Here is a 15,905-nt window from a genome sequence, read left to right on the forward strand (position 1 = left end):
TGTGGGTTATTGCTGTTGGTTGTGGATTAAAGGCAGGGTAGGTACATTTTGCGAATTTAGCAGTTTTTGCTTAAGTTTGAAAGTATTCAAACCATCCCAATATCTCGCCCCTTCCCTTCAAAGCCACTCCTCCAAAACATGTGATTGAAGCACTGCCTGACTACTGCCGGGAGGAAGTTAGACAGACAAAAAGCCTGGCCAATCATTGCATTTGGTCCGAATGCCATCCAATCATCAGTGCCGGTCTGACCTAACGAGTGGTCATGTTTATTACAGCCCTGCAACGCCCACTAATATTGGATTGGTTTCATTTTGCTGTCAAACCTTAAGATTTATTGGTTTCTATCAGGATGTGAAGTGTAGTTCAGCAAAAATGACAAGGTGCTTCTCAACAACCATTACCTACCCTGCGTTGACACTTAATGCTGCAGTGTTGTACATTGTTGTTTTTGGCAATGTAGTGTTTTCTAAACGTTTAATTTCTGTTAATGGTGTTTCTGTTAATGGTGTTAGGAAGTTTTAGTGTTAGGGTTAGTATAGTCGTTTATTTATTGCTATCTGTATATTTAGGAAGTTCATTTATCTAAGCTCAGCATAGATGTAAATTTGTTCCGTGTACTTACATGTTATGTTATGCCAGGTGCTTGCGTTGTCTTGTCTTAAGAATTTTAGTGCCCAGTCTAACCTTGTGTTGTTCTGTGCATCTGACAAATAAAAGACTTGAACTTGAACTATGTAAAGTATAGATTAATGTTATCTTGCACTGTAAAATGTCCTCCAAAAGGTGGGTTTCAAAATGAAATGAAACATTAGGACAATTGTCAAAAGGGTTTGAAGATGCTATCAACATTGTATCAAATAAAATATGTCACGTCACATCAATGCTCGCACAGTCCTAGCTTGACTGTTATTAAACAATCAACTGAGACCTCAACTACATCTTTGAGGGTCAACCTCAGAACCAGGCTGAGTTCACGAGGGCAACAAAGATCAGCAGACAATTAAATCTTGAAGGAGCGGTAGAAAGCTATACTGTATGGGGTTTTGGACACAAGTCCAATTCAATGTCTCCTTTGGTTGGGGAAAGACAGCTCAACACTTAGTGGTCTGCTTGAAACCTGCTCTCAGCGGGTCCCGTGCTTTACTCTCCACCATAAGTTATTTTTCCGTCAGGCACAAAGAGAAGTATGTGGCTTTGCTTTGGCTAAGTCACAACATTGTATGAAGAGCAAGGCAAATATTTGATATGTTTCCTTTTACTTTATGGTAGGTGTCAATTTTCAGCTGGCCAAGGCTGGTACATTTAACACCAAACAACCATGGAATAACTGAAAGGGAAACATTGACATTCCTAACTTTAGGATGGGCCATTAATGGTTACCTATCGTAAAACATTTCAATCCTGTCAACTAGTTGTGGGAAAATACCTCCACATTTTGCAGGGATGCAGTGTGTATTGTAAGTGGGAAGATTGAATATCACAATCTGAGATCAACCACACAAAATGTAACGATTTACAGAAGTGAACTCAGAACTTTTTTTTTTATAGAACATATAAAAAATGTTTTTCTATTACCATTTGTATTTCTCTAGTGAAAAGGATGTATTTAACCAATTTGAGTTAAACAAGTTGACCCGTCACTCTTAAAAGACGATTCCCTTCCAAACCATTCTGTATTCTTTGCGATTTCTAAAATAAAAAGATAACACTGTGTAGGACATGTACAGTATAACAAATAAATCTGAGAGCAAGGGGGACTGCTGATAGAGGGCTTGCCGTCTGCTATATGTGGCCGTCTGATTACAGAAACGTTGAAAGTGTTAAAAATGTGTTAGATTGTTTGAATTGTAGCCGCTAGAGGGATACACATATGCCTTTCAGTCCGTAAACAGCGTCCCATCAGCTGCTATTTAAAATAGCCGTCAGTGAGTAAGCTAGGCTACCTGTGACTTCCCACTTCAGCTGAGGAAGGAAAAAAACAGCCCCGGAACGTTCGAAACATGAGTTGCTCCCTCTCAAAAAGACTTACAGAGAAACTGCTCCTTAAAACGGACAACCATTTCTGGCTCTTTCTCCAAATGTCTCTTCGTTTCAGGGAAATCAATAAGGATCGTTCTGCTGCTATCTCTTGCCTTACAAGATAATTTTGTGCATTACAACTTTTGAATATCAAGTTGAGGATTATTTCTTTATTTTTCTGTAATAAAATATGCCAGGTCGGTTTACTCTCATTTTTCATTGGATTTCAATATGTTGTTTTTTGTATGCTGTTTTACGGGTAGGATAAGGAAACAAAAAAGGTGTGACAAGCGCTTGACTGAAAACTGGGCTTCTGTACTTAGCCTAACTCCTACCAAAGGGGGATGAGGGGGCATCAAGCGGATTCCCCTCTATGATTGATTAGTTATTAGTCATCACTTGGCTAAATGAAACCAATTGAAAAGGCACCGTGGAACACATGCATGAATCAAAAACTCCTGTGTCCCTTGAATGTGTCCTGTAGTCTTACTTTTGCTTAAACGTGAAAGGAAAGGGGGTCGTGGCTTAAGAATAACAGTATCGCTTTATGGGTTTATTTAGACCGATTCTACGGTTTTGCAGCGGCTATAAAAACAGAAAAACAACTCGAGAACCTCTCAAAGAACATTGTTGACGAACGAATTTTATAGGCTGGTTATCCAAATATTTATTTTTAGATTTTTGTCATCTTATCCATACTGAAAATGAAACTTTGGACCTCTCCCTGGCTGCCATGCCTCGTGATACTCATCTTGTGTTTTGGATCAGAGTGCGGGACTGTCCGAAGAAAACAGAGATCCAAGAGGGACTTGGTGCTTGTAAGGGAGGCGAGAGCCAATTTCCCAGGATCTTGTGCCACACGTCTGCCCCGGGGCAAACGTTCTTTGGCCGACGTGGAAAGACGGGTGCCTCGCCAGCTTCGGCGCTCTTCTCATGCGGATAACTATCCGGGTCGGGGAAAACCTGTCTATTTCACCGGCAGGGGTGACCAGCTCCGGCTTAAACCAGGCGTGGAGATACCCAGAGGAAATTTCACTTTGGAGATGTGGATCAAACCAGAGGGAGGTCAACGATCCCCCACGGTGATTGCAGGTATGCGATCCGAATCTCACTTTTTCAAACCGAATGGAAACGGAATCTCAGTTTTCGTTCACAGACAGCCTAAATTCATTAATTATTTTTATGCCCACAAATCTTTACAGGAGCCTAGACTTTAGTCCGAATGATTGTTATAGTCTAATACCTCTATCATTTATAGCCTGTAGGTAGGCTAGTAGACGAATATAAATCAGCACAGTATAAAGATTTAGTTACAAATTATGTTTAGGCTACATAGGTTAGATATAAATGACCAAATATAGGCTATAATTTAAGCTGCATTAGATGTATAGTCTATACATATTTTGGTTTTCAAGCTGTCTGGTAATTGTCTTTAAAAACTATTAAAAGTTACCAAACAATACAGACGTGTGCTGAAAATGAGTTCTGAAAACGGACACAAGCAATGATGTAATGCTTTGAGAAGTGCACCATAAGTAATTTTTAGTGCGCTCACCGGGCAGCACTAGACCTTTGATCATAGTTTATAATTTAGGGTCATTTAAATAGGGCTGTACAATGATAATAGGCCTATTAAGTAAGTCTACAGTTTCATGCATATTGTGTAACCTATAACTTTTGTCACTTAATGCACTATGGCAAATGGATTACCATCATACGGCTATATGTGTATTTAGGAGGGTTATGTTTTTGATTGATAGGTGATGTCATCATACGTAGTTTTGTCCTATATGGCTATTTTAAAACTGTGATGTAATGCCGAAAGTTTTAATAGCTACACGTCACAGCACGGCAATAGCCTATGCGGTTTATTCTGAAGCAGCTACCGGTGCTGCACATGGTGCAATAGCAATAGACTTCCCAAGAAGAACATAAATTCGCCGCTAAATTTACCGGACACAAAATCCAGTGATCGAGTTGTCAAAATCTTAAGCAAAGTTGCACTAATGTGACGGTAGTTGCGTCGGGGAATCTAGACAATTTTCACTAACCCACAGGCTTGTGTGTGTACCGTTTGCAGACTGTAACCTAAATAACGCATGAAAAGCAGATATTTTTGTTTTATAGACATCTTAGGTATTGTCGTAAACTGACCACAGTCGGCTACAGTCCACTTTTATGTAGGCTATAGAGCTTGATATTGTAGCCTAGTAGGCTATGTTAGCGGGAATGCTAGGACAGCAATTCGTTGGCCTAAATGTTATAATGATTTTTCCGGTCCGTCAGTATGAACAAACCACGAGTCTATTATTATAAGACGTAAGACAACGATTAATATATATTTTAGTCGGCTTGTAAATGGTAATAGCATCACTGCCAGTGAAATTAAATATCCTATAATTCTGACTTGATCCCATAGGCTGCCAATAGGGAGCGTAGCAGACACAACTCATTGCCTTTCACTGGTGCAGTTGCGTAGCCGGCTGAGCTCTCAGCACTCAACGTTGAGGAGATTCACGAACAAGAATGCGTGTCCCTCCTTCCAACCCCCTCTCTCTCGTTCCCCAGCTCTCTTTCTTCCTCCCCTCTCTCTATATCTCTGTTTCTCTCTTTGCCCAGCTCTTCCTTTTTGGAAATCCAAATGTTTTGTTATAGAAGTTTGTACCAATTTATGACAGTTTGAACATGGTTATTGTAGTGGTTGTACCTGCTTTGAAAAGTGTGTGCATGTGTGTGTTGATGTGCATAAAACTGTGTATGTGTGTGCACGTGTGTGGGTTTGCTTGTGTCTAGATGGGGCTGGAAACCAAACCAGACCCCTATAACATTCAATAGAGGCATTTGAACTGTTCAGGGAATTCGTGGAAAAAGCTCTGGATGACACAGAGAAGTCTCATGCTGGTCAATGTTTTCTTGTCAGGCCAGAGAATATTACAGGAAACCATGCTCCCCCCCCCAAATATATCATATGTATTGGAATGTGTTATTTTCTGCCAGCTTGTTAAGACAAAGGAAAATATATTTGTTGGAGAAGAAACAAACCACCAACCATCAAGCAAATGGAATAATAACTAATCTTTTAAATCAAATTCAGACCTTGCAACAAACAAAGGTGCTTAAACATCCCTATCCCATTGTTTTGATCCTGGCCAAGTTGTTTTCTACAGCTGTTTTCACATTGTGTTGTTGTTGATTTGACCAATGCTGTTTTCGTATAGAGAGAGTCGTCATCTCTATAGTTTATAAGTGCAGAGAGATGAGGAATGAATTGCAGTATTTGATTCCTGTGCACATTACTTAACACCCAGGCCCAGATTTCAAAGGGCTCCACAACGGTGTTAGGAATTTCACAATTTTACACAATGGTTTAATAATAGGTAAGCCCGACTCTTTTGTTCTTCATTACAATCTGGACCAGCTAATGAGAATATAGTACACGGCCTCTGGAAAACTAACTTTTTAAATTCACATCGCAGTCACAGTTTAGAACCAGTGGTTATTCAATTCAGTGTCATAATTTACTAAAATGGGGTATAGTATCTCATGACTGAATGTCAAAACAGCAATGGCATTTGTTGTTAAGGGCACAAAGTACATAAGACTAAAGTAGAACCTACTGCCCCACTTACACAGTAAAGGATTGTGGTTAATTTGAGCCCTTTTGGAACTCCCTATTTGTTCAAATTTATTATTACACTTAAGCATGCTAAAAAGTGATCTGAACATTTACATGTTTTTATTTATATATAATAATAATAAATGAACAGCATTTACTAACTGAACAAATGACTTTAGGGCAAGTAGTTGAAACTGGCCTTCATAAATGGCACATAATGGCAGGGACCTATTATTAAGTAGACCAACCATCAGTTTCTATGGAAAGTGCTCAGTGGTACATTTAAGCTTGAAAAACCGAGATAGTCCATGTCATGTTGAACTCGTCCTGTCTTGCGCAATAAAGTGGAGTGGCTCGATGCACTGCTGGCTTCATCATATGCCTGTGCCGTCTTTGACATAACTCCCCCCCCCCCCCCCACACACAAAAAATACTAACTTCCCAATTTAGGATTAAAACATCAAAACTCAGCAAAAATTATTCTATGGAAAAGCAAGTATTTTGAGCCAGGTTCAAGAACAGAAATTAAGTTATTGGAGAAGATAGTTTTGGATATTCTGACTGGAGTTTCTGACTGGAGTTAAAGATGTTGTGAAGTGGAATTGAAAATTAGTTTTAAGTTCATCACACCACAGAACAATGAATCGTTAACTTCCCATCCAAATTTAAATGAAAAAAAAACACAGACAAGCATGTTAAAATAGGCTTTGAAATCGTGAGAAAATCAGCAGTCTTCTCTGCTTGAGGCTAGGGCAATAGTATGTGCCTACAGAGCCGGAGAACAGCAGTTTCAAGATGGCAGTTTTAGGACCGCAGTTCTAGGACCCTAAATAGCGCCACCTAGCGAATTGGATGAAAAAATATACTATTGTGTTTCACTATATCGAAACAAGATAGGCTATTTGAATGGTTTGAGAAAGGCAAGAAACAAGGAAGGATATTAGTGTTGTCAAACTATAAAAATAATTAATCGCGATTAATCGCATTAATGTCATAGTTAACTCGCGATTAATCGCAATTAATTACACATATTTATCTATTCTAAATGTCCCTTGATTTCTTTTTGTCCATAATTTTTTTTCTCATTTTAATGCTCTTATCAACATGGAGAAGTGGATCAGATTGCTTGGTGCAAATGTAAATGAAAACAACCAAGGACATTGCAATCGCCTGGCTTTGACGAACGGGCGGAGAATTCGCATCAGCTGTGTGCTTGGCCATCAAGTGGTATTTCAGACTGGACGTGCTGCGATGATAGCTCAGTTCACAACGACAAAACACACAGATCACTTTGGTCTTGTAAATAGAACCATTTGGCAACTTCTTAAAAGTAAAATTTCCATTCAGAATCTTATTGGCATCCATTTCAGCGTCTCGCGCTCACCATCCACTCAAAACGTAATGTTACAGGAGTCAGGTGGCTGAGCGGGTAGAGCATCGGGCTAGTAATCTGAAGGTTGCCAGTTCGATTCCCGGCCGGTGTACATGACGTTGTGTCCTTGGGCAAGGCACTTCACCCTACTTTCCTTGGGGAGAATGTCCCTGTACTTACTGTAAGTTGCTCTGAATAAGAGCGTCTGCTAAATGACCAAATGTAAATGTTTACACTGCAGCGACGCGATGCAAGCAACAACATGTTTTCCATTCATTTTCAATGGAGCCAGGCGAATCGCTTGCGTGGTTCATTGTGGGTAGCGACGCGACGCGATCGAGTTGAGATTTTCTCAACTTATGTAAATGAGAGCGATTTTCGCTAGCGATAGCCAATCGGAGTGTTTCCTTGTTTCTCGTAACGTAGCAACCACGGTAAACATTTCTAGCTTTCAGTTTTTAAGATGGAGGAGAAACTAATCGCCTTTGTGGCTGCTTATCCAGTCCTGTACGATATGTCTCTGTATTTGTACAAATACATTAATAAAAAGAATGAGGCCTGGCGCAGGGTTGCCGACCTTGTCGGTGCTCCTGGTGGGGTTTTTTTACTTTCAAATTCAGTCTCTCGTCACATTACGAAATTTGTTCTGGTAACTAGCTAGTTACAGTAGTACTATTGAGTAATATCATAAAACGTTTTTACACATGTTTTGTATTTTGTATACAAGTTGTATTTTGATCGATGTTGCAAGTACGTAAACCCAAGTCTCTTTAGCCGGCTCGCAAGCCCAAACAAGTCTGTGCGGCGTGCCTGTTGTTTTGTTTCCAGTCTAGCTAGATCTGGGGGGTATTCCAAGTAGCGGGTTTAGTGAAAACTTTAAGTTGTTTAACCCTGAAAAGAGGCATACTTAGAGTTCCACGTTCCAGAAAGAGAGGTAACGAAACCTTTTGGTAAGTTTCCATGGTAACTTACTCCTTGAAACTAACCTGCTCGCTAGCAGGTTTTCCATGCCAAACTCTGCGTTTTTACCGATCCCCTCCCACTTTCTTAGCCTGATAGCGTTGGCAGACACGGCATATCATTTCTTAGTTCAGCCGAGCGATCTCAAACAACATTTAATTCGCTTAGTTATACGCCGGGAGACGATTTTAAGACTGCGGTTTGATGTACTTTAATTCCCTGATGAATACCTAAGTTAACGTTACCGTTTGCTGTCACAATCTGTAATTTATTTTAGCAACATTCTCAGCCCTTAGGTCTTCATCGATAGTGTTACATGCCATGGATTTGCACTTAGAATTGACCAAATGCCTTTTGGCACTGAAATAAAGACAAATAATTGAAATTATATTTGGTCTTCTTTATTGCCTACAAATAGAAATCCAACAATGAGTAGCCTATTTCTATCGGCTATTGTTCCTACAATTTACATAATTCATATGATTCCAAGAATTTACATGATGAAGGCTACCGTCCTGTAACTGTTATTTCAGCAAATCTATTTCAACATTGTTGGGGGTCAATATATTGGCCAAACAACCAAAACTATTCCCCTAGGGTTTTAAGGAAGATGGGAAACTGAACAGTGTATTAACATTAACCAAATAATGCCAATACCAATGGAATTACAGTTATTTGACTCTGGGTTAAATCAGAGCAAGAATGGTCAAATTAAGGTTAAATAATATAATCATTTTATCATATTGCAAATGAATGCAATCAATTAGGTTAACTCTTATGCCTACTCTACCATGATTATTGTAAACCAGAGATAGAAAGCATGAGGTGAGGAAGAAGGAGTAGGCCTAGGACAAGCCAGAGCTGAGGAGAAGGTCTCAGGAGATCAAGAATCCACAGAACAATGCTTCACAATTCCTTTTATACCCAAGAACAACTACAATCACACCAGAATCTTGACCCTTACTTATCAACATGTCTAGCAATGCTACAGTAAGTTACAAAGATGTGAGAGCCATCAAGTTGAGACTCCATCCAGTAACTCCATATTTTACCATATGAGAGGTGGGGGCAGGTGGATAGCCTTACAAGATCACCTTTATTCCTCTGCCCTATGTATAACATCTCTTGGTCAAAATAGAAATTCAGCAAATTCAACGATTAATATTATTGTAGGTTATTGTTCCTACAATTAACATCACCTGTGACCATGCATCCTCCCGTAACTGGTGTTCTAGTAAATCTTTTTGGAGATTAGCCTTTGTGCAATGTACATTCTCTACTTACCTCGGATGATAAATTGGTCCAGAGATGAAGACCTGAGTGAACAGATAATTGTACCAGAATAATTTTGAACGTTTAGTTAATTTAAATATGTTGAACAATACTTGATTTATATAAGCTACATTGCGCTACTGTTTCATTAAAGGGGCAATTGACTGCAAAACCGATTTTACCTTGTCATTGTTGAAAAACGACAGTTCGGAGGGTAAACTGAACATACCATGAATATCAAAGTCCATTGACACCTCTTTCCTATTCAAATCTCAAAAAGAAAATTTTTTGCTGTAAAACGCTAGCTTTTCAACAAAGCCACCGGTCCTACGTAGGACCGGTGATCGCCCTCTTATTGGCTCTGGTCTGTATCTTTGTCACGCCCCAGAATTTACATCCAGACCAGCCCGAGGTAGCGTCTAACTCCGATACTAGTTTAGCTGCGCGCTGCTCTGTGTAGGCTACTTATAAGGAATTACAAAGAAGAACGTTTTGAATTATAACAAGGATATTGAAAATGGACCACGGTCGTAAATGCTGTGTTCCAGGCTGTATAGAGAAGGCTAACACTCACAGTCTTCCCAAGGAGCCAAACATTCAACAGGCATGGCTGCTGTTGTCTATGAGAAGATCCCGGCGAAGTTCGACACTCAATCATTCATTTGCTCTGAACATTTCACCCAAGACAGTTTTGACAACCTTGGACAATTTCAAGCAGGATATGCTAGGAAGCTGAACCTGGAAAGAGGTGCTGTTCCAACCGTATGCTCATTGCAACCGCAAGCTATAAGGACAGTATGACGTTGTGCTAACAGTTATTAGCAATGCTAACGTTTCCTGTATATAGCATACCAGGTAGAATGCTAAATACGTTTCTACACACATCAAATGACTAGCTAGACTAGCTGTAGTCGGCATTAGAAGGGAAGCTTCCGAAAAATAGCCAGAAAACGAACTGCAGTCTGGCCTATTGCTAACGCCTGTCTAGATAATCTATTTGAAAGAACTGGAGAAAGGCAGGTTTTAGATACAGGATACGTTAGCATTGCTAGTAACTGTTACTAGTAACACCTAGACTGTAGGCATGTAAACAAGTTTAGCTTGCTAGTTAACGCAAGAGCATAGAATGTGTGATAATTTAGCCTAGTTTATTGGCAATGGGGCTAACGTTGATTCATGTTCCTGACTGTGTTTCATTCAAATAAATAACCCGTGTAATGAAAATCTACAATTCACGATGCATGTTTGTCCAGATCTTTGTCATGTTATCTTACAGCAAGATATCTAGAGCTAGCCTAGCTAGCTAACTGAAGCCGAGTAGAATCACGATATGGTTTGGTTGCTAAGCTGTAGCCTAACGTTCTACCCACCTAAGTCAATCCAGTTTGCTTCAACAACAGAAGTGGAAACAAGTAATGTTATCATTTCAAATGATATATAGTCAATCTGTTGAAAACAGTGTTGTGTAGACACAATAGATTTATTTGCGCGTTTTTATTTCAAGTCTCCAACTTCGGTGTTTCAGCGAGTGCTGCTGTTGGCCGTGTTGCGTTTTTGCTCCCAGCTTCACTCGTTGATAACCAACCAATCAGCGCGCAGCTTATCTAAATATTAATGAGCATACCATAAAAGGAGAAAAGCTAGTGTTTTTTCCCGGGAACATTTCAGAGGATCTGTCAGAGGGCATAGAACAGCACCCATTTTCAACCCAACCAATGTTACACACCCTATTCGGAGACCTTAAGGAACAGTGTGAAATACCCAAAAAACCCAGTCAATTGCCCCTTTAAACAGAGTAACATTTTACAGTTTGTTTTTAAGGAAGCTATGTGTGTAGAGCTACCTAGCTAGTGCTATAACTACTGAATGTTAGCTCTAGCTAATCAAGTAGTTTGTTTGACTTTGAAAACCACTCCAGTGTCTAGAAATGATTTTGACAGCAAAGTTGAAGTTAGCTAGCTAACGTTGTCCCATTCAAGACACCAGAATTGTTTTATACATAACCATACGCGATTGACATTAGCTACTTACACTCTGATTCTAGTCCATCTTATTCTGAGCCGTAATCCTACAATATTCACTACTGCAGGAAAATATTATCTTGTTCCGGTCCATGTTTATCCCATTCGCTACATGGCGCTGTCAGATAAAACAAGGGTCCTAGAACTGCGGTCCTGAAACTGCAGCTCTCTGGCTCTCCGGGGTCTCCGGCTCTGCAGGTACTCCAGGGGTATAGCCGACAGATCAGCTGGTCCAGGCTGGAGGGCTCGTCCCGAGACGCCAGCTCGTCCTTGATGGCCTCCCCAAGACCATTCAGGAAGGCCCCTTGTAGTGCAGTTTCGTTCCAGCCACTCTCCGCTGCGAGCGTCCGGAACTCGATGGAGTACTCCGCCACGCTGTGGGAACCCTGCCGGAGAGCAAAGAAACGTCTTCCAACCTCCCGGCCCCCCTCAGGATGGTCAAACACCCTCTCCATTGCCCCTGTGAAGGCCCCATAGGAGGTGCACAGCTCCCCTCCGGTGCTCCAGACAGCTGTAGCCCAGATGAGGGCCTCCCCTGACAAGAAGCTGACCATATAGGCGATCCGTGCTCCATCAGTGGGGTATGTTTTGGGCTGCTGTGTAAACACCAGGGAGCACTGCAGGAGGAAAGGGCGGCGCTCTGGGGCAGCAACAAAAGGCTCCCGTTGACTGGGAGAAGGTGATGGGGGGGGGGGTACACAGACATATTTTCAAATGACACACATACCATTCATTACAGTACACACAACTAAGCATTTGCTGCACACAACCAAGCATTTACAGCACACTGAAGTGCAAAATTGAAAACACAATATGAATGACAGTGACTCTGGAGAATGAGCCATTTCTCCTTTTGTAAAATGTCTCAGTGTAGGCCTATTTTTTTCATAATCAAACAAAACAGCACACAAATATGCAGCTAAAAAACACAGAGAACAGCATGGTCGCATGGTCAGCCAGGATCCTAGTTTGTATTTGTCGGAGTGTGATAGCGTTGTTCTTTCAAACCATATTTACAATTTCAGTTTCCTATTCGGCTCTGAAAGTGAGTGTTCTTCCTCCATGGTGTGGTTCTCTTTCAGTCCTGCGAAATACAAATACTGTGCGCACACTGTATTCTATTGATATGCAGTATTACAGTACACAAGGCAAATAGATTTCGTACTTGTTCTCCATCTTGAATATTCTTATTATGGCAGCAACTGTGAAGCGGCTGAGATTTGGTTGGACCCTCTGGTCAGCCTCCCTCATGCTCAAACCATGGTTGAGCACATGGTCTACCACATTGGCCCGAATCTCATTAGAGATGACCGTTCTCCTTCTTTCTCCTCCTCCTCCTTCTTCTCCTTGTCCTTCTCCTCTTCCTCCTCCTTGTCCCTCTCTTCTTCCTCCTCTTCTTCCTTCTCTCTGTCCTCCTAATCCTCCTCCCTCTCCTTCTTGTCCTCCTCTTCCTCCTACTCCTCTCACTCTTACTCCTCTCCTTCTCTGTTTGTCAATATGTTCTAAGTTCTCCATTGTTCACCAAACAAAACAGACGCCCAATGCCCTTTTTCTCAGCCCACCGGGAATTCTCCCGATGGCCAGTCCGCTACTTTTAAACGACACCTCTGCTCTCATCAGATGGCACCCCGGTTGGGAAACACTGCCTTAGACCTCCAGCACATACAGGCTATTTTACAAAGATAATGGCAAAATATAGCTGCAAGCAGCAATGGGGTGGCCAAGCAGGTCAGATGGCCCAGAAGAAAACTTTAGACATCCTCTGAAGAGGGTTCTGAGTACACGCACGTTTGGCGTGAATTCATCAAAGATTTGCTGAGATACGACACAACTTTCTGTTTGGTTGTTCTGCTGCCTATTTCAATTGGCTGTACCGGACAAATGGTTTCGAAAACCTAAAATCATTTTGATAGTTTGTGTGAGGATCGCTTTGACTATATACAGCTAGACTACAGGTAGCTAGCGATTGCGGTGTACCTGGCTTCCTTTGCAGTGGCTTACAGTCTCGCTAAACAGTTAATCAGTGACATGACAGGCTCGTTGGCTTTGGCTGGATTCAAACCTCTGACGTTGCCCTTCCCGGACACCAACTTATCCCCGTGAGCTTTCTCAGTGCTGGAAATCACAGAGTTCAGTTACTGGGTAAAAATATAATCAGTTTTTCCTGTGGCAAGCGGTTGTCAGATTTGGCCCAGGTTTAAACAGCTGTAATTCAGTCCTATTTTGACATGTCAAGGTGATAGTGGTCTGAAAATAATCTGTGCCAAATTTGGTGAATATTGGATACATTTTGTAGGAGTAGGACAAAAACGTTTTATTCATTCATTCAAAATGGCGGCCGCATCAATTCATCTGATATTGAAAGTTAACATGCGTCAGACACAGGATCGCCCCCTAGCGGCTAGATGACACAACCTTTTGTGGACCTCTTTGGAACAGGATCCCGAGCACCTGTACCAAGTTTGATGTCAATTCAGCAAATATTTCCTGAGATATGATCTCACTTCCAGTTTTGGCAGTTTCTTTGCCGACTTTGATCAGATTTACCGGAAAAACTGTTTTGGAAAAAAAAACTGTGAAAACGTTTGTGAGGCTTGATCTGAAGATAATTGGTGCCAAATATTGCTTATTGCAGCGACACCTAGAGGTGAAATGGCATGACCTATTTTGGACCTCTTTAGAACAGAGTCCCTAGTCCCTATACCAAATTTGGTGTCAATGCAGTAAATAGGTGCTGAGATATGACCTCACTTCTTTTATGGTGGCTTGGTTGATGACTTTGATTGGCTGTTCCAGACAAAAAGTTTAGATGAAGTTTAAAAGATGATCTGTGCCAAATTTGGTGAAGATTGGACAACTTTATAGGAGAGGTAGCGAAAAAACTTTATATTCATAAAAAATGGCGGCCACATCAATTCGGTTGGTATCACAAGTTTACATGTTTCAGACATGGGATCTACTAAAATATCACGAGACAAAGGAATCACTTAAATAAGACAAATTAATCAACAGTTATTGGTCAACACACAATCCTGCCTATTGTAGCCCCCCCCTTAAGGTGAGTCCTCTTAATAAGAGGGTCCTGAGTTCATACACCAAGTTTGGAGTCAACGCATCAAAGATATGACCTCACTTCCCCTTTTCCAGATGAGTTGCTCAATTTGATTGGCCGTAACTTACAAACGGTTGCGAACATCAAAACGCCATGTGATGTCTTTTGTGAGACTTGGTCTGAAGATGATCTGTGCCAAATTTGGTGAAGATTAGACAAGAATTGTAGGAGGAGTTGCAAAAAAATGCTTTTCCTTTTTCAAAATGGCAGAGAATCTATATAACTGGGTATGATGTCAGGAGTTGAACTCGTCTTGATCCAGGGAATCCAACAATACCTAATTTTGGAAAATGTGGCATATGGTTAAAAAGTTACGTGTGTAAACATACCTTCAACTTTGATTGGTGACACTAGATGGTTGGAATGGGAGACATGAAGCTTGGTGAAATTGATGAGGGGACTGGTCCTAAAGCGTGTGTCAAATTTCACAACTTCTGACCACACAGTTCTAGGGGCTGCCATAGAGTCCCATGGAAGAAGATCTGTAATAATAATAGTAAATATAACTGCAAGCAGTAATGGCGGATTCCTCCAAACATTGCGAACCATTGAAAAATGTATATTCTTGACAAATTGGAACTGTATAGAAAAATCTATGCTGCAGAATTACCAATGGGATACCAAATCTGAAATATAATACCACCAGGATCCACAAGGGCCTTTATTTCAACTCAAGGAGTGAAGGGAGGGGGCTTGGTTAGCCTATCCATTCCAGAAAGCCTTTGTGCTTTAGGGCGTGGAATGTAGCGCCACATATGGGTAATGGTGGGACAGTTGTGGTTTGGTAATTACCCTTGGTCTATACTTTCAAAAAAGCTCGACCAGAGAATACCCCCAGCTCTCAGGGTACCGAGCTTCAGCTCAGTCATGATGCTGGGATTAATGTAGGCCTATATGTAGAGACCAGGGAGACAGACACACCGGCCAGCTGCCCTGATGGGTCCGTGGTAGATCATTAATGCGGGTTGTATCCTACAACGCTCGTGGCCACCGAGTAGGACATACTGCTGCTGATAGATCAAGACGTTTGGTGGTGGACACATTGCTGGACGAGAGTAACATTGTCTGCCTTCAAGAAACCTGGATGACCAAGCAAGATCTGGACAAATTGAACTCCCTACACAAGAACTTTCATGGTGCTGGAGAGTCCACTACCGATCTCAGCATGAGAATGGTTTGTGGGAGGATAGCTGGTGGTGTAGCTATACTGTGGAACATAAAATATGACCCAACGGTAAAGGTGGTGTGGCTTAACGTTGACTGGGCTATTGGGTTGGAGTTTAATCACAATGAAAATAAATGTACTATTGTAAATGTGTACACACCATATGAATCCTATGACCATGAGGATGAATTTCAGAACAGGTTAGCTTTTATTCAGTCCTTCATAGAGGACAATAGTTCATGTTGTGTCTATGTCATGGGTGATTTTAATGCTGACATGTCAGATAAGTGTTTATTCGCACAACATCTGCAGCAGTTCTGTAATGAAACTAAATTAATTATATCAAGCGTTATTGCCTGATACAAGT

General features: G+C 41.1%; 1 protein-coding gene across 2 annotated transcripts in view; it reads left to right on the forward strand.

Moving 5' to 3' along the window:
* Positions 1-1,910: 1,910 nt before the first annotated feature.
* pappaa (pregnancy-associated plasma protein A, pappalysin 1a) overlaps positions 1,911-15,905 on the forward strand; it is a 383,886-nt gene continuing 369,891 nt past the window's right edge. For both annotated transcript variants that reach the window (XM_047017373.1, XM_047017374.1), the window contains exon 1: positions 1,911-3,112. In XM_047017373.1, coding sequence (XP_046873329.1) covers positions 2,725-3,112 — 388 coding nt within the window. In that variant the 5' untranslated portion in view covers positions 1,911-2,724. The remainder of the gene's footprint in view (positions 3,113-15,905) is intronic.

Source organism: Hypomesus transpacificus, unplaced genomic scaffold, assembly GCF_021917145.1.
Source record: "Hypomesus transpacificus isolate Combined female unplaced genomic scaffold, fHypTra1 scaffold_55, whole genome shotgun sequence".
Lineage (NCBI taxonomy): Eukaryota > Metazoa > Chordata > Actinopteri > Osmeriformes > Osmeridae > Hypomesus > Hypomesus transpacificus.